Source organism: Nicotiana tabacum, chromosome 2 (assembly GCF_000715075.1).
Source record: "Nicotiana tabacum cultivar K326 chromosome 2, ASM71507v2, whole genome shotgun sequence".
NCBI lineage: Eukaryota > Viridiplantae > Streptophyta > Magnoliopsida > Solanales > Solanaceae > Nicotiana > Nicotiana tabacum.
Window position 1 is genome coordinate 123421472 of NC_134081.1, and position 27977 is coordinate 123449448.

At 36.2% G+C, this 27977-nt stretch overlaps 2 protein-coding genes across 3 annotated transcripts; one reads left to right on the forward strand and one right to left on the reverse strand.

Annotated features, from left to right (window-relative positions):
* Positions 1-2947: 2947 nt before the first annotated feature.
* LOC107760339 (uncharacterized) lies at positions 2948-21472 on the forward strand. 2 transcript variants are annotated; one of them, XM_016578372.2, is made up of 25 exons: positions 2948-3226; positions 4602-4725; positions 4816-4878; positions 7830-7931; positions 8087-8255; positions 8365-8463; positions 8591-8740; positions 10529-10568; positions 10721-10778; positions 10889-10971; positions 11973-12071; positions 12239-12354; positions 12430-12548; positions 14159-14229; positions 15003-15114; positions 15384-15523; positions 15711-15869; positions 15941-16044; positions 16356-16531; positions 17224-17413; positions 18699-18798; positions 19440-19608; positions 20226-20308; positions 20601-20677; positions 20941-21472. In XM_016578372.2, the coding sequence occupies exons 1-25, from the start codon at positions 3173-3175 to the stop codon at positions 21110-21112; spliced, it is 2829 nt and encodes a 942-aa protein (XP_016433858.2). In that variant the 5' UTR covers positions 2948-3172; the 3' UTR covers positions 21113-21472. The 2 variants fall into 2 exon arrangements, with proteins under 2 accessions (XP_016433858.2, XP_016433860.2); XM_016578374.2 differs by having other exon boundaries at positions 3015-3226; positions 4816-4874.
* A 1726-nt stretch (positions 21473-23198) lies between these two features.
* LOC107760340 (organic cation/carnitine transporter 7-like) lies at positions 23199-27785 on the reverse strand. Its single transcript, XM_016578375.2, has 5 exons — positions 27363-27785; positions 26077-26314; positions 24041-24527; positions 23716-23918; positions 23199-23601 (listed from the first exon to the last, which is right to left on the reverse strand). The coding sequence occupies exons 1-5, from the start codon at positions 27650-27652 to the stop codon at positions 23377-23379; spliced, it is 1443 nt and encodes a 480-aa protein (XP_016433861.1). The 5' UTR covers positions 27653-27785; the 3' UTR covers positions 23199-23376.
* Between the last annotated feature and the right edge of the window lie 192 nt (positions 27786-27977).

The following is a 27977-nucleotide window of genomic DNA, read 5'->3' on the forward strand; positions in this document are numbered from 1 at the left end:
TTGGGTATTTGGGTATGTTCAATAAAATGAAAGTAAACATTTTGGCTAAGGTGCATTTTGAGCTCTTCCTGTTCCTTAAACAGAGCTGATTTATTGTTCGTTGAGTTCTGAATTTTGAGTTGATCCGTTGAAGCTTTGATTTCTATATTGTAATTCCTGTTTAATGTCATTTCTCTGTTTGATTGCTTTGTTAGCCAAATGCTAATCTGTTCACCCCTGCTTTATAGTTTTTTCTATGTTTGAATAGCACAGAGGAAATCTTTCATACTTGAGTTATAAGCTACTACAACAAAAATCTTTCATACTTGAGAATATCAAAAAGTATTACAAAAAGTTTACCTGTGTTTAATTACAAGCAATTTTATGTAGCATAAGATTCCTATATGTCATTCCTCAATTCAACTCTTACACATATAATAAATCTACTCTTAAATATACAATCCCAATTTTTAGTTAGAACAACATGGTCTCTTGTTGGAGTTGCCAGAATTCTCTCCAACCTTAATGACAGTTCCTTGACCAGGAATAACATCTGCCTCTTGACCAGGACGATTCTCCCCATTTCTGACTCAACATTGGTATATACAATGTTCTTTCTATATATTTCGTGTTTATTGGAAGCTTCATTTATCTTAAAGTGCAAGTTCTTTACCCAAAAAGAGCTGTCCTTGGTTCATTTAATACTTGGAAAGTGCACAATTCTGGTTTCTCTTCCATGTACATATTGAATCTTTTAGTTGGTATTTGTGTGTTTATGTGTAAATTTTCAGTATCATACTTTAAAGAGAATATCTCTTTAAACCATAGTACTAGAAGGTGTTTCTTTCTGGAATTGCTCTAAGTAATGTGAGTTATTTTTATAAGGCTGAGATACTGCCCTATGGTTGAATCCATACAAATAAATTCTTTACCGTATTTGTATAGATGACATATGAAAATAGAGTAAGTGATGCCGGTTCAAGTGAAAGTTTCTAATTTCCATATACTACTACAGGCGGGCAAAAATTTTGTTGGCATTCGAATTATTTCTGTCTTGGCATTCGAACTGTTTCTGTCAATTTTGTTTCTGGACAAAAATTATTTCTGTCACTTAATCAATTTTGTTGTTTCCAGTTTGGTGCTACAGTATCGAACCAAAATAAGTGTATTTATTTAGCGATTATTAAACCGAAGCCGTACCGAACCAAAATAAAAAATACCGAACCGTACCGAAATAATTTGGTACGGTATTTGGTTTACACAATTGATAAACCAAATACCGAACTGAAATTCTTAAATACCGAACCGAAATACCGAATGCCCACCCCTAATGTGATAGGAATATTTGGAACACGTTTTGAATACATAATTCTCGACACTTTACTTATTCGGGATAATCGAATTTATAGGGAACAACTCGAAATATGAGAATAAGGAACTTGAGCCAACCATACTTGAAACTTACGGGAACATCAAAGAATCCAATGTTAAGAGAGTAGTTTAGCCAGCATACCTCGCTTTGAGCTTTTCTTAAATTACTATAACGTTCCGAAATTTCTATCAATCCCAATCTATTTTGAGACATAATAAAATTGAACACAAATTAGGAAGATATTCATGGTTTCAACTCATTTGAGCATTTTATCAAACACTAGGTGTGCAAATTTAACTACAAGGTTCTTCTACAAGATTTATTTCACTCCACAACCCAATCCTTACTTATTTAAGCTCAACAATCTTCCCACAAACCTTATTAGTACATGCATGTATAAATAATACTCTTACACCCAAGAATCATGCTCCGTATCACTCATCTTTTACCCCAAACTCGAAATTAAAGACTAGGGTATGGAACCTTACCTCTTAGATGAAGATTTTGTGATTGACTTCCTTGATTCTTGAAGATTGGCGCAATATTGGGTGATTAGAATGTTAGGTTTCCTCATCCTCTCTCTAAAATGCTCTTACCTCTCTCTAAAATCCTCAGAAAATCGCCCTAAAATAAGCCCCAAAGGCTATTTATCAAAATGGGGTCAGATTATGAAAATAGGGAAATTAACCCTCCAAACTTAGGTATGCGGTCGCAGAATGGACCGCAGAATGGGTATGCGGGTCGCACAATGGACCACAAAATTGATGCCCAGAACTGGGCTGCATTGGTCAATTTTGCGACCATTTTGCGGTTCGCAGACCACTTCTGCGGCCCGCAGAATGATTTTGCGGTCGCAAAATCACATTCTGCCAGCCTTTGGTAATTTGGTCATAACTTCTTGTAGGAGTGTCCAAATGACGAGCGGTTTAAAGCGTTAGAAACTAGACTCGAAGATCTTTAAATTGATAGGTCATCCATCATATAACTCCTTATATATATATATATATATGCTCGTCCAAAGTTTGGTCTTGTGCGTACTTATTTGGAACTTTTAGCCTATCATGTAATTTCCAACTTGACTTGGACTTAGGGCTCTCCTTAGACCCCACATCACTTATAATATGCCTCATACACTTATTGTCAAATCCAATTGATATCCATGATATAAATAGTCCTCGTCTTCATACAAAATAATATAATTAGCACACATCAACTTTCTTACTAACGCTTAAGTACTTCAAAATTTTACGGGATGTTACATTTGGTTAGGAGGGCCATAACATCTACCTTTGTGAATTTAAATATTAGTATTTTTAAAAAAGTTTATCAATTATAATCATTGTTTGTAAAAAAAAAAACTAGTTAGAAGTAACTGTAAATTTTTACCGTTAAAAAAAATTATAAAAAAAGCGAAGTACATAAATAACCCCTTAAACTTGTTACTTTACTAATACTAGTGATATAGACATTCTTCTTGGCAAAAGTGTGTACCATAAACTCTCACTATTATGTTTTTAAGTCAAAATTAAATAGGTTTAAAAACGGATATAATCAATAAATGGTATTATTTCATGGCAAAATTTAATTTGTTAAGATGAGTTAGAACAATTCAGTATGTTTGCAAAACGGGTCAATAATTAACCCATATGTGTTTAAACGGGTTAGGTTCATAGTTGACACTCCTAAGCAGAGTCAAAGCGGTCGATTCCCCGTCTTCCTCAGTCCCCCACTCTCCCAATCGCAGTTGATGAATCTGCTTGCTGGATTAGAGATCCCAATCTCCAAATTGAATACTTTCCCCTTTGAAGATCTGTTCCAGAAATGTTGCGTCCTCAATTGGCTCGCTCCTTCTCGTTCGTGTTCCTCTTCATCTTGGTAAAACACTTGTTTTTGATTTTCCTCAATTTCTCAAAGTGAATTTCATTTTTCTTTTTCATGCCCTAATAATACCGGATTCGTTCATTTTTTTCCTATCTTGGTCATGATCCTGAATTTCTGATTTTTAGCGCCCAAATGTGCCTTTTTGTCTTCTTGATAACCTCATCAGCGAATCGAATGTTTGTGTGCTGATATCTTTTTTCTGTTTATTTGATTATAGGTTCTTGTTCTTAAGTTGTATACACTCTCAAAAATGTTTGTATGAGAGATCGATGAATGGAATGTTTATATGCTCTTATTTCGTGATCACAATATAATGAGTAAAAAAAGAGCAGGCTAGTGCACTAGGCTCCCGCTATGTCCTGAGTTGGGGAAGGGACAGACCACACAAGGTCTATGGTATGCAGACTTACGGCTTCAACCTGTGAAACTCTTGGTCACAAAAAAGAAATTGTGAATAACTACCTCTCTAAGTGAATGATCGCCCGGTGGTTTCGAATGCTAACTTCTGAGTTAAATGTGGAAGCTCCCTCCGCTCGCTTCAAAAGAGGTTATAATGGGCTTGCGCGGATCCAGAGGGTCGGAGTACGGGGTCACGTCAACCCAGTAGCTTTTTCCCTGGCCCTATATAGAAATACACTAAATATCTATAAAACTTCGGCTATGAACCCAATTATTATTGTAGTATTAATTTGAGGTAGCTGTAGCTTGTAGGAACCCATAAACTTCAAATCCTGGATGCACCTTTGAATTAATGGGTTAAATTCATTTGAAAGGGTGAATAGCATATAGATATTCTAATGAGGCACTTCATCCTTGAGTCTTTAGGTTACAAGTGAATATAATGACTTCATATTCAAACTATTAGGTTCTTAATTTTGTTGGACAAGGGGTTTGGTTTTATAGAAAGCATATGCGGGATTATGAGCTTATAGTTTCGTGACAGGAGCATTACATAGTGTGTTAATTTGAGATGTTAGTATTGCATTTCCGTGGACCTTAAATTGTTTAAACCATGAGCAGTTTTATTAGATATTTTTCTTCTTTGTTTCTCTTTATTTTTGTTTCTTCCATATAGCCTAGTCACTGTATACTTGTTTAATACCTAAAATCATGATACGGATGGCTGTGGGAGGAGAATATTGATAAATTGGCACTTTCTTGGGAATCGTAGAATCAACAATTATTTCCTTCATTTTCTTTTTTGTGTATCAATATTTCGGGAAATATTTGCATACTTTTGTGATGATTTGTACTTTGTCTCAACTTTGCACTTTGCACCGATGACTTTCTCAAAGCCCTGTATTCCCACTTGCATTGCAAAGAGTGAAACTATATAAAGGGTACTGATTATCCTTATTATTATTGGCAGTTCCTGAGTGATAATTCACTTGGTTCTACGGGTGGCAATCGTAAAACAGGGAAGTCATCGGTATTTTCGTTGTTTAACCTTAAAGAGAAGAGCAAATTCTGGAGCGAGTCTGTTATCCACGGTGGTAAGTTCTGCAAATACACGCTTTTTCTGTATGCTTGATTGTAATGGTGACTTGTTCAACTTACATTATGATGATGATGTATGGGTGCAGATTTGGATGATCTGGAAACATCTAATCCGGGAAAAATGAGTATTCTCAATTACACCCAGGCAGGTACTTGTGTTCTCCAAAATTTTCACTTTCTTTTTGTGTTTACCTTCGATGTCTACTTATACTCCCTTTTCTATTATCTGTGTCAGAGCTTCAGAAGGTAAATACTTTTTTAACTTAGCATCCGAGACAATGAAACAACTTTGTGCATTTGCTTTCTATTTATCTATTGAAGCTACTTGTGGTCCTTTAAGTGTAACCAGTTTTTGTATAGCATATTGTAAAACTTGTATGAAGGACCACAAGAAGCTTCAATGGAAATCTGGGACTTCCATCCTGGGGAGTTACCCATGAACTATCCGTTTTAGTAAGTCAGACAACAACAACAACAACAACTCAGTCCCAAACAAGTCGGAGTCAGCTATATGAATCCTCATATTTTTATTTAAGCTCAACTCATATCATCATCTTACCAAATAGAATAAAAGTGAAAAATAAGTTAATTATATATATAAATAATAGTAATTGACTAATTGTAATAATAACATAAGGATTTCCCTAGAAGTCTAAAACCTACTCACAACTAATAGATATCACTCATATTGATCTTTTTCTTTCATTATGTCCTATCTTTAGCTAAATCTGCATTGATTCCAAGGATTTGTAGGTACTTCGAGATAACTTCCTTACATGTGATTTTAGGTCTACCCCGTACTCTTTTAACACCTTCACTCACCATAGTAACCACTAACCTGGAAACCGGTGCATATGTGGTGCAAAGCAGGACATAACCAAACCATCTTAACTCAAGCAACCTTCTGCACCTTCTGGCGATTGTGGTTTGGCTTATTTTCTTAGTAGGATCTTTGTGTTGTTCCTTCATCTCATATATTTCTCTTTTGACATGTTCATTATGCAACTTTGAATGAGAATGCAAGATGATTTTAAAAGAATTGCTTCTCTATTCTAGCCTGAATCTCAAGTCTGATGGGAGGGGAGGGTTTGGGACGTTGAAATCTAAATAAGGTAAAGCGCAACAACAACAACAATTCCTCAATCCGAAGCAAGTTTGGGTCGACTATATGATTCCTCATTACTCATGTCACTCCATTTAAGCTCATCTCATGCCAATACTATGCAAAACAGAAATAACAATAAAAACTGTCAGACGTTCTCTATATTTCCACTAGTTGACTACCATGTAAATATCTGATAGGACTAAAAGAAAATAGAGGACCTAAAGTAAATGTACTAGCATGAGTAAAACATTTATATCCTCAACTATTTGGTATTGCCTATATATGTCCTTTTCTTCCACTATGTTCTCTTTTTTGGTTAGGTTTGCATGGATTTCGAGAGATTGTAGTTTTTTTTAGGACAACTCCCTTTTGTGTGATTTTAGGTCTACCTCATTCCCTTTTAATGCCTTCTTACCATGGTTGACTGGTGCATTTGGGGATCAAAGCAGGGCATGACAAACCACCATAAACGACCTTCTCTTATTTTGTCTTTGTTCTGTGCTACTTGCATGCACATTCTGCCGAATGTGGTTATCTTTAATCCTACTTGATCTTGTATGACCACATAACTATCGTAGTGTCCGCATCTCTGCGAGACTCCGACACTCATCTTGTGGATATGTTAGACTTTAGCTTCCCTTATAACTGTTCTAGAGTTCCTTTTACTTTGGTCGGTATTCGTCTATCATATAATACCCTGGTAGCACTAAATTTAGAGAGTGTAGTGAAGTATTTTTCTGTACCAAGAATAGAATTAACTCAAGTTTATCTTTCTAAAAAAAAGTTGTACTCAAATTCATAATATCTTCGGGAGAATATTTTGTCTCATTTCTCCATCTTTGGAGATTGGAAAATATGGTTAATAAGTTTTTACCGTGGAGGCTTCTTAAGAAAATTCTGTCGAGAAGAGCTTGTATGATTTTCAAATAGCACACCCTCTGGAGAGCATTATTTGGATACTTTACCTGGTGCTCGATTTAGTTAGCTGAAATGCACTGCTGGCTGCAATTGTGCAATACATTTGCGCAATACCTTCATGACGATTGAATTTGCAGAAAATCTAAGCCTTCAACCCAAAATTTTTGGGCGGTGGGTTAGTAGTCCAAGACAACCTACTGGGACAACAATATAACTCAACACCCTCAAATATGTGTAAATTTTAGAGTTCAGACGTAATGTTTTAATGCAGACTCATAGGTGTGCGGATGACTTACCAAAGGTTGACCCTGATATCTCGTGAAAGGATTTAAGACCTTTATCAACCTCTTGGAAGCTCTTACACTACCTATATGGGACAACTATATAATTCAACAAGGCAAAAGAATTATTTACAAAAGCAAGGTGAAAGAATCCGATCTTCCAACTGAAAATTTTGAGGCGACGGGTGAAGTAGTCTAATACCATTAAATCTCTCCGGAACCCTTACTTAACCCATGTGGGACAAAATTCAACCTCTTGCGCGTGTAATCTGATTTTGGGTACACGTGATTTTCTAGAGTGTGAATGAGCTTATCAAATATTGACTCTGATATTGTGAAATTGTGTGATCACCTCATCTAAAAGATTAAGTTGTTAGATAGATTTTTATTTATTTGTCTACAACATCCCTTCACGTGGGAGCTTGTTTTTCTTGGACCAAGCTAGTGGAAATACTTTCATCAGTAGGTGGGATGAAACTCCAAACTCATGACCTTCGCTTGCCTGATACTATGCGGAAGAATATGAGCATTCAACTCGAAACTTTAAGGCAATATGTGGAGTGGCTCAAGGTGTTTATAAGCCCATTTGGATGCTCTTATGCTATCCATTTGAGATAACTATATAACTCAAACAAAACTCGATTGAGCCATCATATTAGTTTATATTCCTAAAAGCCTTAAAGAACTATACGTTTGATGTGCTCTTGAATACTGTTAATACGTTCTATGATAGGACAGATGGAGTATATCTTTTGATAAGTAGAGTGGAATAAATTATTGTTCTCTTGCACTGCAGGTACTATAGCAAACTATTTGAAGCTTATGGAAGTTGATTCCGTGTACCTTCCAGTACCTGTGAATTTCATTTTTGTTGGATTTGAAGGAAAGGGGAATCAAGGTATGTAATCGTTCCTTTACTTTACCTTCCCAAAAAACAAAGGTATTATGTAATTGTTCCTTCACAATTAAAGATGACTGCTCTCTTTGTTATAGTTCTATATGGTAACTATTGACTATATTGTTCTTTACTACTGCGATGTGGTTTCCGCTCAGAATTTAAGCTACAACCAGAGGAACTAGAGCGCTGGTTCACAAAGATTGATCACGTCTTTGAACATACAAGGATTCCTCAAGTAGGAGAAGTTTTGACACCATTTTACAAAACTAGCATTGGTAGAGAACAACGTCACCATCTGCCTCTTATCAGTCACATAAACTACAAGTACTTGTTGTGTCCCTTCTTCCAAACACCCATATGTACAATCTACTTGAGTATAAAATAGTTAATGCATTGTAGATGGATCTGATAAGGTATTCAAATCTCTGTGCAGTTTCTCCGTTCATGCCATTCAAATGGGTGAAAAGGTCACATCTATCTTTGAGCGTGCCATTGATGTCTTTGGCCGCAAGGATGATATGTCTGATAACAGGTAGTTGATAGTTCTTTGTTATATTAGAGAATTCATGATTTTCTCTGCAACACTTTCTGTGAACCGATTATTATTTCTTAGCAGTATTTGTTCAATTGTTCACCTCTATACATGTACGTGTTTTCAGAGATGATGGAGCTGTTCTATGGCAAGTTGACATGGATGTGATGGATGTTTTCTTTACCAGCCTCGTGGAGTATTTACAACTGGGAGATGCCTATAACATCTTCGTTTTGAATCCCAGGCGCAATGGAAAAAGAGTCAAATATGGATACAGGTTTTTCTTCTGAAAATTGAAAATTTTATGCTGATTTTCACACGTGTATTGCGCTAATGCAATGAATCAGAAATAAAGGTGCAAATTGCCTCCTCTTTGCTCATTCCAGCAGCCTCTTTGCTCACTCCAGCAGAGAGACAACAAAGGATCAGGGAAATTTGATGAGATTTGGGCAATCTAAACCTGTATAATCTTTCCAATAGCAAATACGGATGCAAAATAGTTGATAAGGTTTCAGTTACTGAATTAGACGAAGATAATTAAAATCCATATTTAACTATTAGAAGAATATGTCCGAACTTAATGACAGAGGACAAGTCTATTAATGTTTTGAAGTTGTAGCAACAAGGGTAAACTGATCAAACATTGATTACTACAATAAGACCACATACACATGCATGCAACAACAACAACAACAAACCCAATGTATTCCCACAAGTGGGGTCTGGCGAGGGTAGTGTGTACGCAGACCTTACCCATACCTTTAAAAAGGCAGAGAGAATGTTTCCGGTAGACCCTCGGCTCATGAACACACACATGCATGGATGTGCACATATATTTACATATATATCAATCTTTCTATCTACACATTTAGATGATATTTGCGTGTAGGATTAGGTTTGACAATTGAGTTAATACTGAGAGATGGTAAACATTGTGCTCTTATGTAAGTTTCTCTTTCTTGACCTAGAGCATATGTGTTTGAGATGTTGAACAATCGCCTAGTATTGCCATCCTGGAGCCTTGTGTACATGATGCTCTATTTATTAGGGTTGACAGCTCTTCTTTTACGGTGTAGATGCATGGGTGACCTATTTACTTCTATTAATAATTAATATTGGGCCATCAAAGTTGTTGTCAATGCGTAATCACTTTATTACCTGTATTGACTGGCCATGCTCACTTGTTCAGGACAACATTTACTTGGTTTAATTGATTGCATTGGAGTTAAAGTATGCACGAAATTCAATTTATTCAAGTTTGTTGAAGTGTAAAAAGTTGCACTTTTACGTGGTTTCATATGGAAAAATTGATTTTTGGAAGATGGACTGTTTTTGACGTAGTCTAAACTAGAAATTCTGACACTCAATTGATACGAGCAAGTTGAAGTTGAAATTTTCTTTTGTAGTACTTATACAAATAGTTATTCTCGCTGATATATATTATTCCATAAAAAGGTAAAGGAAAAAGGAAAAAAGATGTTACTTTTATTTAGTAGCACACATACACACATAGATAAATTATCCATTTGTTCCAAAAAATATGACTTGCTTTCTATCATAGAAACTACGGTTAAAATGTTTCAGTAGATTGTATTGAGTTAGAGAAGTGCTTTACGAAATGTGAAGTAGTGGAGCAGTTAATGACAAGATGAGACTTTGAGCTAAACAACCTCCTTTAAAGAGACAAATAACTTGCAAGTTTAAACAATATGCTTGAACTTATTGATGGAAGGACCTTTCCATTCAAAACGAGGTCAGTTTCTTTTTATGGGCAAAAGGAAAAGTAGGTCAAGCTATTTTTGGAACTGATGAAGTTTTTCTGAAGGTTTAGTAAGATCTGAAACTAAAGTATTAGAGCAAGTAGAATGCGTAAAGTTGGTTTTATGCAAAGCTCTGATCTAATGCATTGCAGACCCATGTCAGTTCAACATCATATGTGTGTCTCTACTGTCTCGTCACTTGTTTGAACTTTGACAATTTCTTTGCTAAATAGCTTTTCTTATTTGCGTGTCTCTTTATTTCTATGTTCTAATTCATCTGATTGGATGTTCCTTAAATCATGTAGGCAAGGGTTATCCGAGAGCGAAATTAACTTTCTTAAGGAGGTAAAATTGTAATTTCAAATACCCATTTATGTTCATTGGACATGGATCATCAGCTTCATGCTTTTAGATCATATACTGCTTTCAATGATTCTTCATTCGTCAAGATCTTTTTTTTTTGGGAAACATTTTCACTGATTTGATACTTAATACAGAATAAGGAGTTACAGTCGAAAATTCTTCACTCAGGAAGAGCATCAGAAAGTATTCTTGGTAGGTAAATGCGTGTTAAAATTTTTTAACTGAAGAAGGATTGATATTTACATGTCCTTTGATTAGCATTAACTAATGACTGGTGCTTATTTGTACAAAAACTGTGACAGCTCTTGAAAAGATGACAAGACCATTGTATGCAAAACATCCAATGGCAAAGTTTTCCTGGACTGTCACAGAAGATACAGATACAGTAAGTTATCTCTCCTCTTGACTCCCTTAATATTATCGGGGACTTTAAATTTCAAGCATGTTAACAGAGATGGTATTTATAGTGACCCAATGTAGATATACTGATCGTGTATGCGCCTATGTTGGCTTCACCTGTCACAACACAAAAATAATGCTCTTCCATATCTAGTTACGAGACAGTGAATTCTTGTTAGAAATAGATTGAATCTAAATATGAAATGTCTTGCTGATGCAATTTGTTCTGTAATTTATTAGAGGCTTGCAGCCTGGCATTGAATATTTTATTCTAGAATATATGCCAGTGCCATCTTATAAATGAAGCAGATACTGCTTTTGCTGGATGGAAAGATGTTGTTCAGGTAGACTGAATGATACCAACTGTCTGATCTTGGAAGATTTGTTTTTGTTGTAGTTCAGACTTCAGTGACCTATATCAGTGCCTGGAAATAAACTGCTGGTGTCATATCTTATTCTCCTTTTTAAATTGCATTTGGTGCAATCAATTTCATCATGCAATGTGTGCTGCTTGTTATTGTTGTCGAGGCAACATAATTTCTCTTGGTTGTAAAAAATTCAATGTGCTGGCAAGTGGCAACAAGCTTGCAGCGATGCATCGAATGCTCCTTCTTTCCCCCATGTATTTCATGAAATTAGTTAAGCTGAGTGTGGCATTTTTTCTTTTTCTTTTTTGATAAGGTTGAAGTGAGTATGTAGTAAGAGTATAACTGTAACAAATGCACAGTTTTGGTGGTTTAAGTTTTTGTCCACATGCTTGTTTCTCTGAGATCTCCATATCATCCATGTTTTAATTTTGTAACATTCTTTTATCTTGATAGCTTAAGCTTTCATTATGCTTCTTTTTAGTGATAAAAAGCATTTCCTTACTCAGTTAAATGGACCACACAATTGGCCTAGAGATGCACAGAAAACCTGTGGTTCTCGTACTTTCATGTGCTGATGTGTGTTTGTTCTGAAACTATTTTCTTTCTTTAACAAAACCAGGTAGAATGGTATAATAGATGCCTAGATGCGTTAAACAATGTTGACAGGCTATCTCAAGTGAAGGACATGGCTGAAGTTGTTCAGAACAAGGTTATGCAGGTATTACTTTGCACCACTTTATTCTCTCCCCCCCCCCCTGGATATGCCCGATCATTTTAGAAGAAAAGTGCCGCAAATACTGGCAAGTATTTCTTTGAATATTACATCAAGGACTATGTAAATCCTCCATTTAACTCTAGTTATTATGATACTTTGTTCCTTTCAAGTTTCTGAACGGGAAAAATGGAGATTTGAAGCTTCGTTTTGAGAGAGAGTTAAAAGCTGGGGAATTTAGCGGTTTTCATGCTGAATGTCTCACTGATACATGGATTGGAAATAACAGGTTAAAATCTTTCTTACTTCCCTGCACTCTTAGTGCCCTTTCATATTTCTGATTTGTGTTTCATTTTCATATCAGGTGGGCCTTTATTGATTTGACTGCGGGCCCTTTTTCATGGGGGCCTGCTGTGGGTGGAGAAGGCGTGCGCACAGAACTAAGCTTACCAAACGTGGAGAAAACAATAGGTGCAGTTGCAGGTAGAGCTGTAGACACATGTTTTCGTTCATTGCTGAGGCTTTGGTAGATAGATCCTTTTTTTGCTTGATCTAAAAGATAGATCTTTTTTCTACAAGGCAGTGTTGTCAAACGCGCGCTTAAAGCGCGCTTAAGCCCTAAAGTGAGGCTCAAAACATGTTGAGCGCTTCGCATCGCTTAGTGGGCGCTTTAGCCTTGTCATCAAGGCTCTAAGGCATACTTTTCCTTGCCAATGAGCGTAATCCTGAAGAGGCAAACCTAAACAATTGATAATTCACTTTATTGTAAAAAAATTCAATTTCTTTATCCATATATTTGTTATTCATGCTTATAATTATTAGTCTTGGATTACACATACATATTATTTTTTCTCCATTTTGCACCTTTCTTCATTAAAGCCCACACTTTATTTGCACTTTGCGCTTAAAGCCCCAATGTACCTTAGAGCTTTTTTGCACTTTTCGCTTTTGATAACACTGCTATAAGGTAGGATTTATTGATGTAAACCAGCTGAAGCTGGGAAAGGTAAATCCACAAAGGAAATGATATGTGCATCACAAAGAGTGTAATGAACAGATAAAGTCCAACTTACCTTCAGGCTCTAACAAGTTTGCCGCTGCCATGTTGCACCAAAAACTAAGCAAGCATATACATTAATGTTTAAGGTTAAGTACGGTGTCATTCTTGTCCTAAAAAATCCTATCATTTCTTTCTTTACAAATGGTCCAGCATATAACAGTCAGGAATGGTGTTCCAAACAGGAAGGGAGGTTTTAGGAATGCCCTTCTGTGCCAAGCAAACAGGAGCCCAAGAAAGTTCTTTGGTAGATAGATCTGTACACTTTAGACTGTATATTTGAAGTTGATTGGCGATGTTTTGGAGGTGATTGTTTTTTTCTGTTGAGTGCACAATGGTCTTGGTTGATGTACGTGCTTCTGTTATTTTGCTCTTTGATGCTTTTATTAGTTTATCAAGATAATATGACAGCCCAAATAGCGGAATGGATATTTAGAATTAATATAGGTGGTTCCAACTAGTTCGGGATTGAAGTGTGGTAGTAGTAGTAGTAGTTGTTATTGCACCCAAATGTGTGGCCTAGTGGTCAATAAGGTGGGGGGAGAATTATGAGGTCTTAGGTTCCAATCCCAGCGGATGGGAAAAACACTAGGTGATTAAACTCATGACTCATACGATGAATCTCTGGCAAAGAATGATAGAGCGTAGACTTAGCAATGCAACTAAAGTGACAGAACCATTTTGGATTTATGTCCGGTAGATCTACAACGGAGGCTAAATTCTTGCTAAGAAGATTGATGGGAATTTACTGCGAAAGGAAGAAAGATCTACACATGGTGTTCATTGACATGGAGAAAGAGTATGATAGAGTACCACGAAAAATTAGAAGTTTCAACGTTATAAGTTATAACTTTTCAGCAAGCTTCTTTGAAACATAATATTTAGTTCCATGAAAAAGGTCTTAATCCAATCCATTCTTAGATAATGAATATATGAGTCTTCCCCTTCTCAATTTCTGTTTAATATGTTTTCAGGTTTGCGCGTTCTCAAAACACGGTCCTATGCATTCTTATATTGTGCCCTTTGTTTTCTTCAGAAATTTCAGAAGAAGAAGCTGAAGATCTGTTGCAAGAGGCTATTCAAGAGAAGTTTGCGGTGTTTGGTGATGTATGATATACAGAATAGTTTATTTTCCTTAATCATGTCAATGTTTCTACTTTTAAATATTATTAGTTAATTAACTGGTCGTGAGAAATCTTAGGAGTAACTTTGTAGAACAAAAAGTCTGTTGTGGGCAGAAAAGCCGTGGGGAAAAATAGCTGAACTAACAAAGGACATGGCCATATCTTCTTTTTAAGTTGCCTTCTGAGAAAGAGAATGGTTTTTCACATGATTAGTGATGAAGTAATCGGGGAACTGCAGAAATGGACCTTTACAGATTGAAAAACCGGTAAAGTTTTTCATTGGATCAATAACCAATAAAAATACTTGATGTACGAAAAGCAAGATTTAACTAAACAAAAGGATAATGAGATACAGAACAATCAGTAACTGTATGGGGTCTTCATTCCCTTCTGCTTGTGCTTTTTTCTATCTAGAAAGGAGTTGTCTAAGGCAATGAAGTTTCAACTTAGGAAATATGTTGTAGGTTTAGTGGTCAGGAGATTATTCTAGGATAATGAATATTACAAGTGCTCTGTCAAGTAGAATGGGGAGCCTAAGTTCTTGGATATTCGAAATACTCTGCTTTTGCCAAACTAAGATACTCGCTTGTTTTGTCTTCTAGTCCTTTCTACTTTTGAAAGTAGAAATTTTATGAAACCCCCTTTCTATTATCAGCATTTTTTTCTTTTTCTTTACCTTCTGACTTTGGTGGCGGTCGGGTTCCGTTATTGAATGTATGGGTGCTAAAGTCTGTTATTCACTGTTCTGTTATGTAGGTCCAGAAAGATCATCAAGCCATTGATATTCTTTTAGCTGAAATAGATATATATGAACTATTTGCTTTCAAACATTGCAAGGGAAGGAAGGTCAAGCTTGCTCTTTGCCAAGGTAATCCTATGTCATTCGTTATGGAATCCTGCATGGTTTCTGTGAAAATTGTTGTTGGACGCCTATTTTTTTTGGTTTTATTCTGTTTAGTTTGTTTTCTGTTAAATCTTGGTATCTATCTGATTATCTTGGTATCCGGTGTTGGCTTTATCTAGGTTTTTCCTGTTATTTAAAATGCCACTTAACACCCACCTTTGACAAGTTTCAAACTGTTTTCCATAAATTTATCTTAATATTGAGGAAATTTACGAGTGTAAATCTGATACCAGAGCTTGACGAGAGAATGCAAGATTTGAAAAATGAGCTGCAGTCTTTTGAGGGTGAAGGGTCTGAAGAAAGCCATAGGAGAAAGGCTCTAGATGCATTGAAAAGGATGGAGAACTGGAACCTGTTCAGTGATTCTTATGAGGTTTGTTACTTTTGCAAAGACGTATTCAGTAACTACTATCAGAAAACTATTGTTGCTGTCTTGATATAGTTCTTTCATCCGAAACATTTCCCGTGCTTATAGTAGCATTGTTTCTTCCACATGAGATGATGGTTAAACATGGTAATGAAGATAATAATCATCAGTCTTTAAAACCGTGGTCATGCAGGATTACAAAAACTATACAGTTGCTCGTGACACTTTCCTTGCACATTTGGGGGCAACCTTATGGGGGTCAATGAGACACATAATTTCTCCATCACTTGCCGATGGGGCATTCCACTACTACGAGAAAATATCTTTTCAGCTGTTCTTTATCACACAGGAGGTATGATGTTAAATTTAAATTAAAACTAAGGGCATTGCTTAGCACTTATGTTTTTCTCTGATTTTGTGCAGAAATTTAGAAATATTAAGCAGTTACCTGTTGACCTCAAGACTATCATGAATGGTCTTTCGTCATTGGTGCTATCTTCTCAGGAAGTGATGTTCAGTCCTCACATGTATGTATTTGACTCATCGTCTTTATCCATGATCCTTCCAGATAAATAGTATTCTCTATATTTTGACTCGAGCTAAATGTAGGTTAGTTATATGTTTGTGTGTAAAGGTAAGAGTGTTCAGTACAGATTGTATGAAATGTTATGTCTACATAAGTGTCTATTCATTTCCGTTTCATAGATTTCACTCACTCTCCTCTTTAATTATGTGATTCGGTTCTAAATATGTGTTCACGCATACTTGTGGCCACAAATCCCTACTTCCTCTCTGGATATGTGGCACATATTTATTTTCAGTCTGTTATGTTTCACAGGTTGCCACTGTCAGAGGATCCTGCTTTGGCCATGGCTTTTTCAGTGGCTCGGAGAGCAGCAGCTGTTCCCCTTTTGCTTGTGAATGGAACATATAGGAAAACTGTCCGTTCCTATCTGGATTCTTCCATTCTCCAGCATCAGTTGCAGAGGTTGAATGACCGTGGTTCTTTGAAAGGTGAGTTTTTTTTTGTGATCACAGGTTACAATTAGTGTTTTGTCAAAGACACTGCTACTCTCCTTAAATCTGACCCCGTCTGAGAGGGAAACGAGATGGAAAGGAGAGACGACCGGCTAGAATAATAAACTAGAAAATGGAAGTATTTGTTTTTCCCTGTAGATTTATATCCGGGGTGGGCTGGAGGATAACAAGTACATTATTATATGGTTAGTAATTGTCTCAGTAGTCATGTGTTCTGTTTCAGCTTGTACTTTATGTATTGATTCTTAAAAACATGTAATAACCATGTGCTTGTTCTTTTTGATAACTAAGAAATCCCAGAGGGCCTGCAATGCATGGTTCGAAACTCGGTGCATAATGGGCCCACCTCTATCCTTCTCCACTTAAATACTAGACTTTTGTATGCAGTGGTTTCAAACTCGTGACGTGCGCCTAACCCATACATCACACTGCACTCTTACCATTAGACTAAAGAGTCTGGGGGCATAACCGTGTGGTTATTCTTTGTACATTTTTGTAGCCATTTGAAGGGAAATGAATATTAGATGTGATTGAGTTATCATGTCTGCCTTCTTCTCTCTCTGTTCCTTCTCCCCCCTCCCCCCTTCTGGTTTTTGGTCAAATTTTCTAAGCTAGTTAGATTCTTAACTTTTGCAAATTATAGTGCTTTGATTTCCTTCATACTGCAGGTTCACATGCACATAGCAGGTCTACTCTTGAAGTGCCTATCTTTTGGTTTATTCACAGTGATCCCTTGTTAGTTGATAAGCATTACCAAGCCAAAGCGCTTTCCGATATGGTCATTGTGGTGCAGTCAGAAGAATCATCCTGGGAAAGTCATTTGCAGTGTAACGGGCAGTCTCTCCTGTGGGATTTGAGGTTATTATGTTATGCATTTAAGATGAGTTTAGATAAAATGTTGCAACTTATTATATTATTTGTCTTTCTCATACATTTACCTTAAGGCAATTTGTAAAGGCTTGTTATTTTAGATGCCTTAGGCTTTTATATTTTGCTAGTTTTGTGTAAAGAGAATAAGCAAATTTAGTAGTAGATCTCTCTCTTGTTCTTCTGTTGGGTGAGTTTGTAGAAATGTTCTGTAGTTCCCCTGTTGAAAGCAAGCACATATTTTGGACTGAAAATGATAATGGATTTGGAGGAAAGAAAGGTGTTGATGTCCTAGCAAGGATCTAAACATGCAAATTTGGACTGGTTTAAAGCTTGCTGAAAGTGATAGTTATGATGAAAATAGAGGAAGAAAAAAAAGAATCGCTCTAGAGCACTCCTTGTCCCCTTAGGCATTACATGATAATGTAGAATTGCATGGATTCGTGATAAAGAACTCTTGCTTAAGAAAATTAAGCATTACTATGGTTTTATTGTTGATTCTAAGACCAATCCTACTTCATAATGGATTTCACATGCCAACTAGGGATGAACTTTCTTATCTAAGTTCCCAGGCATAGCGAAATCAAATCTGATCAAAACTATGACTGAACTTCACAAAGGAATAACAGCTTCTATTTCTAATGATATATCCGCTCAATGCGTATATTTTTTTTAATTTAGAAATTGGAGAATAAAATACAAAGGACTTCAAAATAGGACTCCAGTGATGTTAAAAAGGACAATTTTCAGGCTACAAAAAAAAAAGGGATGGGGGGGTTAAATTGTTCTGGAAGTTTCTCTCCATGAGTAATTTTTCCATAAATGTTTTCCTTGAGTAATCTCGTGCAATGCATCATGCATATTCTCACTTATCACATGTCAAGACTGAAGCATTTCTCATGACACTCATAATAACTATATTTAGCTCATCTTAGATCTCAATGAATCAATTGCGCTTAACTAGTTATGTATCCACTCTATCCATACGTCTTCATTCAGGTAAATCTTATCCTAAATCTCGCACTTATCTTGACACTAACATACAAATCTCTAGTTAGATTAAAAAAAATCTCATGGCAAATACCGGACCTAATGTAGGTGAAATCACATGGACAATTCCCTCCATGTGGTTTCACGGTTACCTTGTTCTTTCTTTAGCTTACGTGCAATCTCATCGCAAAAAAGTCTGTTGAGTGGGATTTGGCAATTTTCTTAGCTTGATATTATGGAAATGGACAATGCTGATCTGGCATTTGCTTTCTCATCTATTATACAGGAAGCCTATCAAAGCTGCTTTGGCTGCTGTGTCGGAATATCTAGCAGGAATTCTTCCACTTCATCTTGTTTATAGTCAAGCCCATGAAACTGCAATTGAGGTAGACGCAAATGTGAATCTTGCAATCATCTCGCACTGACTATATACTTATAACGATTTTTTTGTTAAGTGTCTATAGACTTGTAACCTGTCATAGGTTTATAAAATTTTGGCATGTAAATTAACTAATTCTGAGGGCTTGCTATCTACTTGAGTGTTTCACACACTTCTTCCTCTGCACCACACACTTCTTCCTCTGCACCGGTTTTTCTTTTGGTAGTGAGACAGGACAAGCTCTCCAAAATCAGTAACACGTAGTATTATTTGAAATAGTCTCTCTCTCTCTCTCTCTCTCTCTCTCTCTCTCTCTCTTGTCTCCCCTCTGAATTGTAAGAGCTAAGAAGTTTGTCACACTTTTATGATACTAATTATCTTAGTATATTTTTTAATTTTATTGTTTTATTGTATCTTTTTTATTTCTGAGACCCCATTTTAAAGAATGTATTCATGAGAATGCAATATAGATAATAAGAGTGTACTTCACACTCTTTAATGTGTTACTTATGCTTTAACCTAATGTTTTACCTTGAGACAAAAGTGGTAACTTAAGTTTTGTTTAACATTTTACGTTGAGACAAAAGCTGGTAATTTGAGTCTGGTTTCTCCTAGTTACTTATGTTCTTCTCATCACACTTTTAACAGGACTGGATTTGGTCAGTTGGATGCAACCTTCTATCCATCACTTCCCAAGGCTGGCATATCTCCAAATTCCATTCAGACACTGTTGCTCGAAGCTATGTATTGACAGCTCTTGAAGAGTCCATTCAATTGGTCAATTCGGCTGTTCATCGACTTGTTATGGAGCGGACGTGTATCCTTTATGAATGGTCTATTTTGATGAGTACAAGTAAAAGATTATTTTGATTGCACAATTTGTCATTTCTGTGAGTGGTTTCGTTGAATATATTCCACTTGAAGGTTTTGCAAATTGTCTTCAATAGAGTGCATAAAAAATTATTTTATCTGTTTGACTGGTGAATAGAACCTTTGGTGTTATCGGTTTTATCACTTCTTCTGCATAATACAATGTTCTCTGCAAGTCAATTAAAAGGGACAACCCGGTCCACAAAGAATCTCGCGTTTACGCAGGGTCCGGGGAAGGCCGCACCTCATGGGTGTGATGTAGACAGCGTACCCTAATGCAAACATTAGTGACTGCTTCTACGGCTCGAACTCGTGCCTTACAGATCACACGGGAACAACTTTACCGTTGTTCCAAGGCTCCCCTTCTTCTCTACAAGTCAATTGTGCAAAAAATATTGAGTGATCTTTTGTTTTTGAACAGTGGACAACTAGTTTTAAAAAAAGCTTTCTGCCTTAGTTGTTGATGTTCGTACCGATCAGGAAAAGTTGCTGATGTTTTTACAAATAAGTTGTTCTTCGTAATTGACCATTTATCACTATTTGTGGATACTTAATCTGGAACAGCAGAACAGACTTTTAAGCTCTTCAAAACCCATGAACGTGAGTTGGTGAACAAATACAATTATGTTGTTAGCTTGTGGAGAAGAGTAAGTGCTTTACAGTTTTCACCAATCCTTAATAAGTAGTACTATGTACGCCAATGTTTTGCCAAATACCTTTTGCTCTATTTTCCCCCCAGATAAATAACACTTGATGCACTATCATTCCAAGCTCTGTGGAACGATTTGTTTCTTATTTCAATCTCATTGATCGGCATTTGCTGCATAAGTTGGAATGATATTTTCCAGAAATAGTTTGATCTTGTTGGCTCTCATCGTCTTAAATTTAGCCCATTTATTCCTTTTAACCAATTTATTTCATGTTATGGGTCCCTCGCAGATTTCAACTGTCAGCGGAGAACTGCGTTATGTGGATGCCTTGAGACTTCTCCATACTTTAGAGGATGCAGCAAAAGGGTTAGCTTCTTTCGTTTGTTGTGTGACTGATATAGTGACATTCACTGATGTTTGCTGCACTCACCACTACCTGATGACCTCCGTATTGTTAGTGTTGCATTTACATGTCTAACCAATTTGAGATAGCAGAATACTACATATGGAAGCCATAATGCTTAGCAAGCATTAAGCAACTTTCATTTGTCATGCAAAAGTGTCTTTACTTCACTCAACAGATGTGTTTTCTGAATTTGCTTGCTAAAAAGATCTTGTCTGTTATGCAGGTTCGTAAATTATGTTGATACAACTCTAGACAGTCTCCATTCAAACATTGGTACCCGGCAGAGGAATGTTAAGGTCGAGTTTGACATGACAACAATACCTGCTTTCCTAGTTGTTTTCTTTGTTCTTTGGTTTGTGCTAAAGCCTAGAAGAGCCAAGCCTAAGATCAACTGAGAGTTTCTTGGTGCTGTGCCTTAAAAATACGAGGAGCCGAGTTTCATGAAGTATGATTTCCTCTCAGATGCCAGGAAAATCTATTGAGCCAATAGAGCTGTCTTATGCAACAGGTGACAAGAGAGCATAGGCAAGACAGGTAGAATGAATAGCTAGGTCAAAATCATATGGTGTTATACCGTCTTTGGTTGTACATTTTCACCTCCCTCCCAGTATTATTACATCTGAGGTTTTGCCCTGTACCATCAAGTCTTAGTTTTCATGTTGTTGCTAATTATTGTAATTGTGCTCGTGCCTCAATGCTGTGTACATCCGAAGAATGATCTCATTGATTACAATAGCAATCTGAACTTTACGGCCCTTTTAGTGCGATATTGGCCCTTTTTAGTGCTCAATTATGAACAACCCTTCATATAACGGGAGGAAAACACTTAGAGTTGCTTATTTTATGTTTATCCATTTTAATCGATATCCATTTTAGTTTAAGTGATAGGGTGGACTCCTATTTGGGTTAATTCTTCTAGTAATATTCAAGAAGCCATTAACCTGTTTTATCCGTATTAAATATGGGTCGGATCGGATAATTATCCGTTTTTACCCGCCCATATTTCACTCGACCCGCCCGTTTCCCTTCCCTATGGGTCCATGCGTAGATAATCTAAGATTTATCTTACCAAGGGCTGGGGCACCTCATTTAAGTAATTTTTCGGCCATCGTTTCTCAATTCATGATTGAAGCAGATGGGTAAACCATAGTAACACTATGTACAAGGTTGTAAAAAGATATAAATATTAAATGCTATTAGCAAAATAACCTAAGTTGGCCATAAAAAACTGTAAGTAGTTTTTGTAGCAGAAAATCTAAATCCCATTACTATAGGGATACTAATCTATATATTATATCTACTAATCAATGTATGTAACATCTATTTGTATAAAAGATATTGAAACTTCACACGCATATTTGTTCTAATTGTAAAATTAGTTAGAGTATTAAAATGGAAGTAATTAATGCATATTATAAATTATCACTTTTAGGGAACTAATATTTGAATTCAAGACGTAATTGGTCTTGCTTGTCCCTCCAAAGGATCACAATTAAAAAAAATACATATAATTTGTAATTGCATTAACTCTTTTTATAAAGTACAAACATGTTATATGGCCGTATCTTTCTTATTTATTCTTTGTGCATATTTGTAATTGCTTTTTCATTAATATCACTAAGGTAGTGTGCGCCTTATTTGGGGAGAAATTCAAAAATAGCCAGATTTACAAGTGATAATTGAAAAATAGCCACAATTTCAAAAGTAATCGAAATTTAGCCACTTTTCATGTAAAGATAAATCTGAACGAAAACACTGTTCAAAATCCAAAAAATATTCCAACATAATATACTGGAGTTCCAGTATTATATACTGGAACTCCAGCATACCAGCATATTATATAATATACTGGAGTTCCAGCATATTATACTGGGGTTTCAATATAATATACTGGAACTCCAGCATAATATATTGGAGTTCCAATATAATATACCGGTCCAGCATAATATGCTGGAAGTTCATAAATAGGTGCTCCTATCTCTAATATATTATGCTGAAACTTTCCGCGTGTTGAAGTTCCAGCATAATATGCTGAAAGTTCATACACAGGTGCACCAATCTCCAGTATATTATGCTGGGCCGGTCCGTATTGCAGCAAAATAGTGGCTATTTTTCAATGACTTTGCAAACGCTGATTATTTTTCAATTACCAGTCCAAAAACTGACTAGCCCGTGCTATTTTTACCCTTATTTGCTCTGAGTCATATTGGTGAACTGCTGTTATCTGCAGTTTCTTAGGATAATAGGATCAACAGTTTAAGTAAAGAACACGGAAGAAGATCATTAGTGGATCTTGAGATTTCACCACTAAAAGATCACACTAAGCTCCCGCAATGCTCTATTGTACGCAGACTTATGCAAGAGGTTGTTTCCACGGCCTGAATCCGTGACCTCCTGGTCACGTGACAACAACTTTACCGATTACGCCAAGACTCCTCTTCTGAGATTTTTCACCACTGAGTTAGATTTAGATAACGAGTATTTTAATAATCAATAGCGGGTTTAACTTATGTACATTGATAGTGTATTAAAGATTCAACACGAATTTTAACATGAATACAGTACCAATATAACTTAGAGCGCTGCATCTGTAATAGATAAGTCCATTTCTCTCCAATGTGGAGAGCTGATTAATACTACTACTAATTGATAAAACTTTCTACAAAGAGACATGATCAACAAGTTCACGTCCCTTGGTCTCAACTGGAAAGAGCAGAACACTAATTGCTGATAAAATTAAAACCACTTCAAATAAAATGATTGCAGCCATCTGATGGCAACCTCTAACCAAATGCACTGCAACTAAAGGAGAGACCATCCCTGCAATTCTCCCCACAGAACTCGCAACTCCACAACCAGTCGTTCTCACTGAGGTTGGATAAATCTGCATAAAAAAGAGATCAAAATAAGTGTTCATGTCAAGAAATGGAATCAGTCAGACTACGCTAAGAATGAAAGAAGAAAGGAGTGCTTCAAGATGGAAAAGAGTGACACTCACCTCTGGACAGTAGACACCAGCAAGGGTGAAGGTTCCAATGACCCAAATACGAGCTCCGAATAGCAATACTGTACTTAGAACCTCATTCTGAGGTACAACAAGCGGAAATAGGAATAAGAAGCCTAAGACGTACATCAGTGCCATTGAAAATTTTCGACCAACTTTCTCCACCACTAAGACTGAAAAAAGAAGCCCAGGAAGTTCTGAAAGACAAAGGATAACTTAGATTTACAAATTGTATTCAAGTCAATGTGAACTGAGAGGAAATAATTGAATTGCAAATTTACACAAAAAAATGAAAAAATGAAATGAAAATAAAAAGTACCAGCAAGGCTAGTGATGAACACATCTCTATAGAGGCCTGTGTCCTTTTTCGCGTGCAAAGCAACTGAGAAGCATCTATTTTCCCCAGCACTTAACTGTGATGTCAGCAGTATAATGCCATAGTAGGAAAATGAATTCCCGAAATAAACCACCCACGTGAGGAGGGTAATTCGTCGTAGCCTTGGGGATAAAAGCATTAGAAATGATGACAATCCTGTTTTAAAATTGGAGATTTTGTTTTTTCCAGGGGAAAGCAATTCCTCATTCAGCTCATGAGTCACTTGATCAGTAACAAGAATTCCAGGCGGAAGTTTTGTCTTATTGACAATAGCTATTCTCCTCAAGATATCATGTGCATCACTTATTCTACCTTTGGCACATAGATATCTAGGAGACTCTACTGTAAAAGTGTACAAGAAAAGTGCTGCAAATGATGGAATTGATGATAAAGCTAGTAACCACCTCCAACCTAGGCTTGGCATGATAGTCTGCAAGAAAGACCAAGCAAAGTAGCAATAAGTTTTCCAACATATACATGAGCACAAACAATATGAGATGCATACTCTACTTTGTTTTCATTTTTTCTCATTTATCACAAACTGTTTGGGAGCTCTACAGCTCTGTCAACAATAAAAAACCACAGCAAATTGTGGGAAGAAAGTGAGGTATGTCCTCTTACAGTCATCTATGTTCTGGTCGAGCTCCTCGAACTAGGGCAGTCAGACCAAATTTAGGAGAAATCTTATAGGTTTGTGAGTGAAACTTTTCACCTCAATCCCATCCCCCCCCCCCCCCGGTTCTTTCTTTGAATTAGTTTTCGTTGGCGAGGATTTAAGACCTGGTTTTTTTTGGGGAGGAGAGCATTGTGCTGATAAGTGCCTACACTTAATTGGGTGAAAAATAGGTGCTTATTTATTTTGAGACAAAGGTACAATTATTCTAGAAACTCTTGGAGAACTGGAAATATAGATAGAAGTAGAAAACTGTTATAAGAAGATAATCACAAGAAATCAAAACTGAAAGAAATGTGTTTGTTCTGTGTGTGTGTGTATATATATATGGCACGAATTATTATATATATAGACACCACTTTTCAGATCATGCTAATCATGCTTACCCTTCAAAAGAATGCAAACAGAGATGGACATGTTTTTAATTTATAAAGAAAAAGAGTTTGCAGACAAATATCACTTTTATAAATTATAAATTGGAAAAAACAAAATACTCTTTTCTTGTTAGCTAAAAGCAAAAAGCGGATCTTATTCACTTATAAACATGTTCCTTCACGTATTTGAGAAGCGTTACTCAGCCATTCCTTATCCTAAAGACATTATTTACACATACGGCACCTTCTACATTTGGATGATAGACTTCTAGTCATCCTTTAAAATCTGCACTTGGACCTCAGGGAAAGCTAATTTCAAGAAAGTAAAAAAAATGGATAGTAACACCGGCTAATCCATCCTAACTTAAGCTCATCTGAGTTGGCACGAATTATTATATATATAGACACCACTTTTCAGATCATGCTAATCATGCTTACCCTTCAAAAGAATGCAAACAGAGATGGACATGTTTTTAATTTATAAAGAAAAAGAGTTTGCAGACAAATATCACTTTTATAAATTATAAATTGGAAAAAACAAAATACTCTTTTCTTGTTAGCTAAAAGCAAAAAGCGGATCTTATTCACTTATAAACATGTTCCTTCACGTATTTGAGAAGCGTTACTCAGCCATTCCTTATCCTAAAGACATTATTTACACATACGGCACCTTCTACATTTGGATGATAGACTTCTAGTCATCCTTTAAAATCTGCGCTTGGACCTCAGGGAAAGCTAATTTCAAGAAAGTAAAAAAAATGGATAGTAACACCGGCTAATCCATCCTAACTTAAGCTCTTCTGAGTTGGCACGAATTATTAAAGGGAACCAGGTGAGTGTAGATAAAATGATAATCTTGTGAAAAATCCTGAGAAGAGGAGAACGATATCTTTAGATAAGCAGTGGATATCACAAGCAAATTAAGGATGTACCATTGCCAATAACGCCTCAAGTATTGTTCCAATTGTCCAAAAAGTTGAATAGATAACCATCCATGTGCCCCTGTTTCTAGAAGGCACAAATTCAAGAAACCAAGATCCATATACAGGACCACCACCCAGACCAATTCCGACCAGCATACGAAGAATGAGCAGTGATATATAGTTTGGAGAAAAGGAACTCAGAAATGCAGATATGGTAGTCACTATTGCCACAGTCAGAAGACCCTTCCTGGTGATGGAAAATGAAAGTGGATAATCATTTTCAGTGCACAGATATGACAAACTTAAACCAAAGAACTATTGAGCAAATGCATCTATCATTTATTAAACAACTAAGTATTGCATTTAATAACCAGGGATTAGTTTAAGTGGCAAAAGGTTGAGAGACTTGTGACTCAGGTCACAGGTTCGAGCCCTGCGCTATATGAACTAAGTCAGTTATATGGAGAAGGGTAGAGGGGCAATCCATTACCCCCGAGTAAAAGGCGGTGCGGTTAGTCCCGTATGGATTTCTCGGTCATAAAAAAAAGTATTGCATTTGATAACCAAATTCATCAACAATAACAATAGCAGTAACTAAAAGCGTGAGAAAACATTTAAGGCATTTAAGAAACTGATCAGGTTCAAGTTGACTGACCTACAGGCTACAACTATAATCACTCACAATATAATTATTCGCTAGTCACATAGCTCTTTATAATACTCCCTCCATTCCAATTTGTATGGCACTATTTTGTTATTAGTCTGTTTCAAAACAATTAACTTTAAACTTCCTATCGTACATGTAATGAGCTATTATAGCCACATAAATGTTATAACATGCTTAGAATCACAAGTTTCAAAAATTTTATAACAATACAAATGTTATGACATGTTTAAAACCATAAGGAATCATGTGGTACACGGACTAAATTATTCCGGTAATATAGTCCCGGGATTATAATCCCTAGATTAATTTATTCCAGCTAGGAGGTGGGATAAAATATTACCAAGTTTGATGGGATAAGATAGATATCCAGGATTAAGCCTGGACTATATTTATACAAACATAGTATAAATTTAGTATCACGCTTTATCCCACATACTAAACGAGACCTAAGTTTGAAAATTATTTTTTTCTTAAACTTTATGCCGAGTCAAACTACTAAATATCGGAACATAGGGAACAACTCAAATTGAAAAAGAGAAAGAAAAGCACAAACTTCTCACTATGTCTAATTGAAACAGCCATGTAAAGAACAAAAATATATAATAAAAGAAAAGGAAAAAAGGCTTGCCTTCTGCCATAGTTGTCAGCAACAAGGCCCCAAAGGTAAGCACCAATAAGCATTCCAGAAAATACAACAGTAGTAATAAGACTTTCTTGGGTAGAAGAAAGTCCCCATTGAGATTTAAGAGCTGGTCCAATAAAAGAAAGAATCATAACTTCAACAGCATCAACCATAGATCCAAGACCCGCATAAACCAACACCATATATTGGAATTTGCCAAAACCCAATGATGTAAGTGCTTCATCCAATGTGTACACAAATTCATCTTCCTCCTCTTGCTGCTGTTGCTGTGCCATCGCAAAATTTGGGTCAGTGAATCAAAGGGATAAAGCAAATTGAAGGTGAAATGACAGCCAAATAGACGGTTCCTAGATTCCCGGTACTTCTCTTTGGTCAAACCAAATGGATTTGTTCGCTCCAAGTGGTAAGCACTATCAACTTTAACTCTCAAGTTGCTAAAGGAAACAAAGTGGAAAGTTTATGGGGTAGGTTCAAAATTTGTATTTTTTAAAGCTTCTTTGTGTAATTTCATAATGCATGGTATAATATTTTATTATATGTACTGCATCGTTTTGATATATATAATATTTAAATAAATTATATTATTTATCGTCGTTTGAT

Bases quoted from the DNA above. Each gene is read 5' to 3' on its own strand.
- LOC107760339 (XM_016578372.2), top strand. From the start codon at position 3,173: ATGTTGCGTCCTCAATTGGCTCGCTCCTTCTCGTTCGTGTTCCTCTTC. The intron at 15,115-15,383 runs GTAATCCTATGT...ATCTGATACCAG, and splicing joins CAAGCTTGCTCTTTGCCAAG to AGCTTGACGAGAGAATGCAA. The intron at 19,609-20,225 runs GTATCCTTTATG...AATCTGGAACAG, and splicing joins ACTTGTTATGGAGCGGACGT to CAGAACAGACTTTTAAGCTC.
- LOC107760340 (XM_016578375.2), bottom strand. From the start codon at position 27,652: ATGGCACAGCAACAGCAGCAAGAGGAGGAAGATGAATTTGTGTACACA. The intron at 26,315-27,362 runs GCAAGCCTTTTT...TTCCATCACCAG, and splicing joins GCTGACAACTATGGCAGAAG to GAAGGGTCTTCTGACTGTGG. The intron at 24,528-26,076 runs GTACATCCTTAA...TCTTTCTTGCAG, and splicing joins TTGAGGCGTTATTGGCAATG to ACTATCATGCCAAGCCTAGG.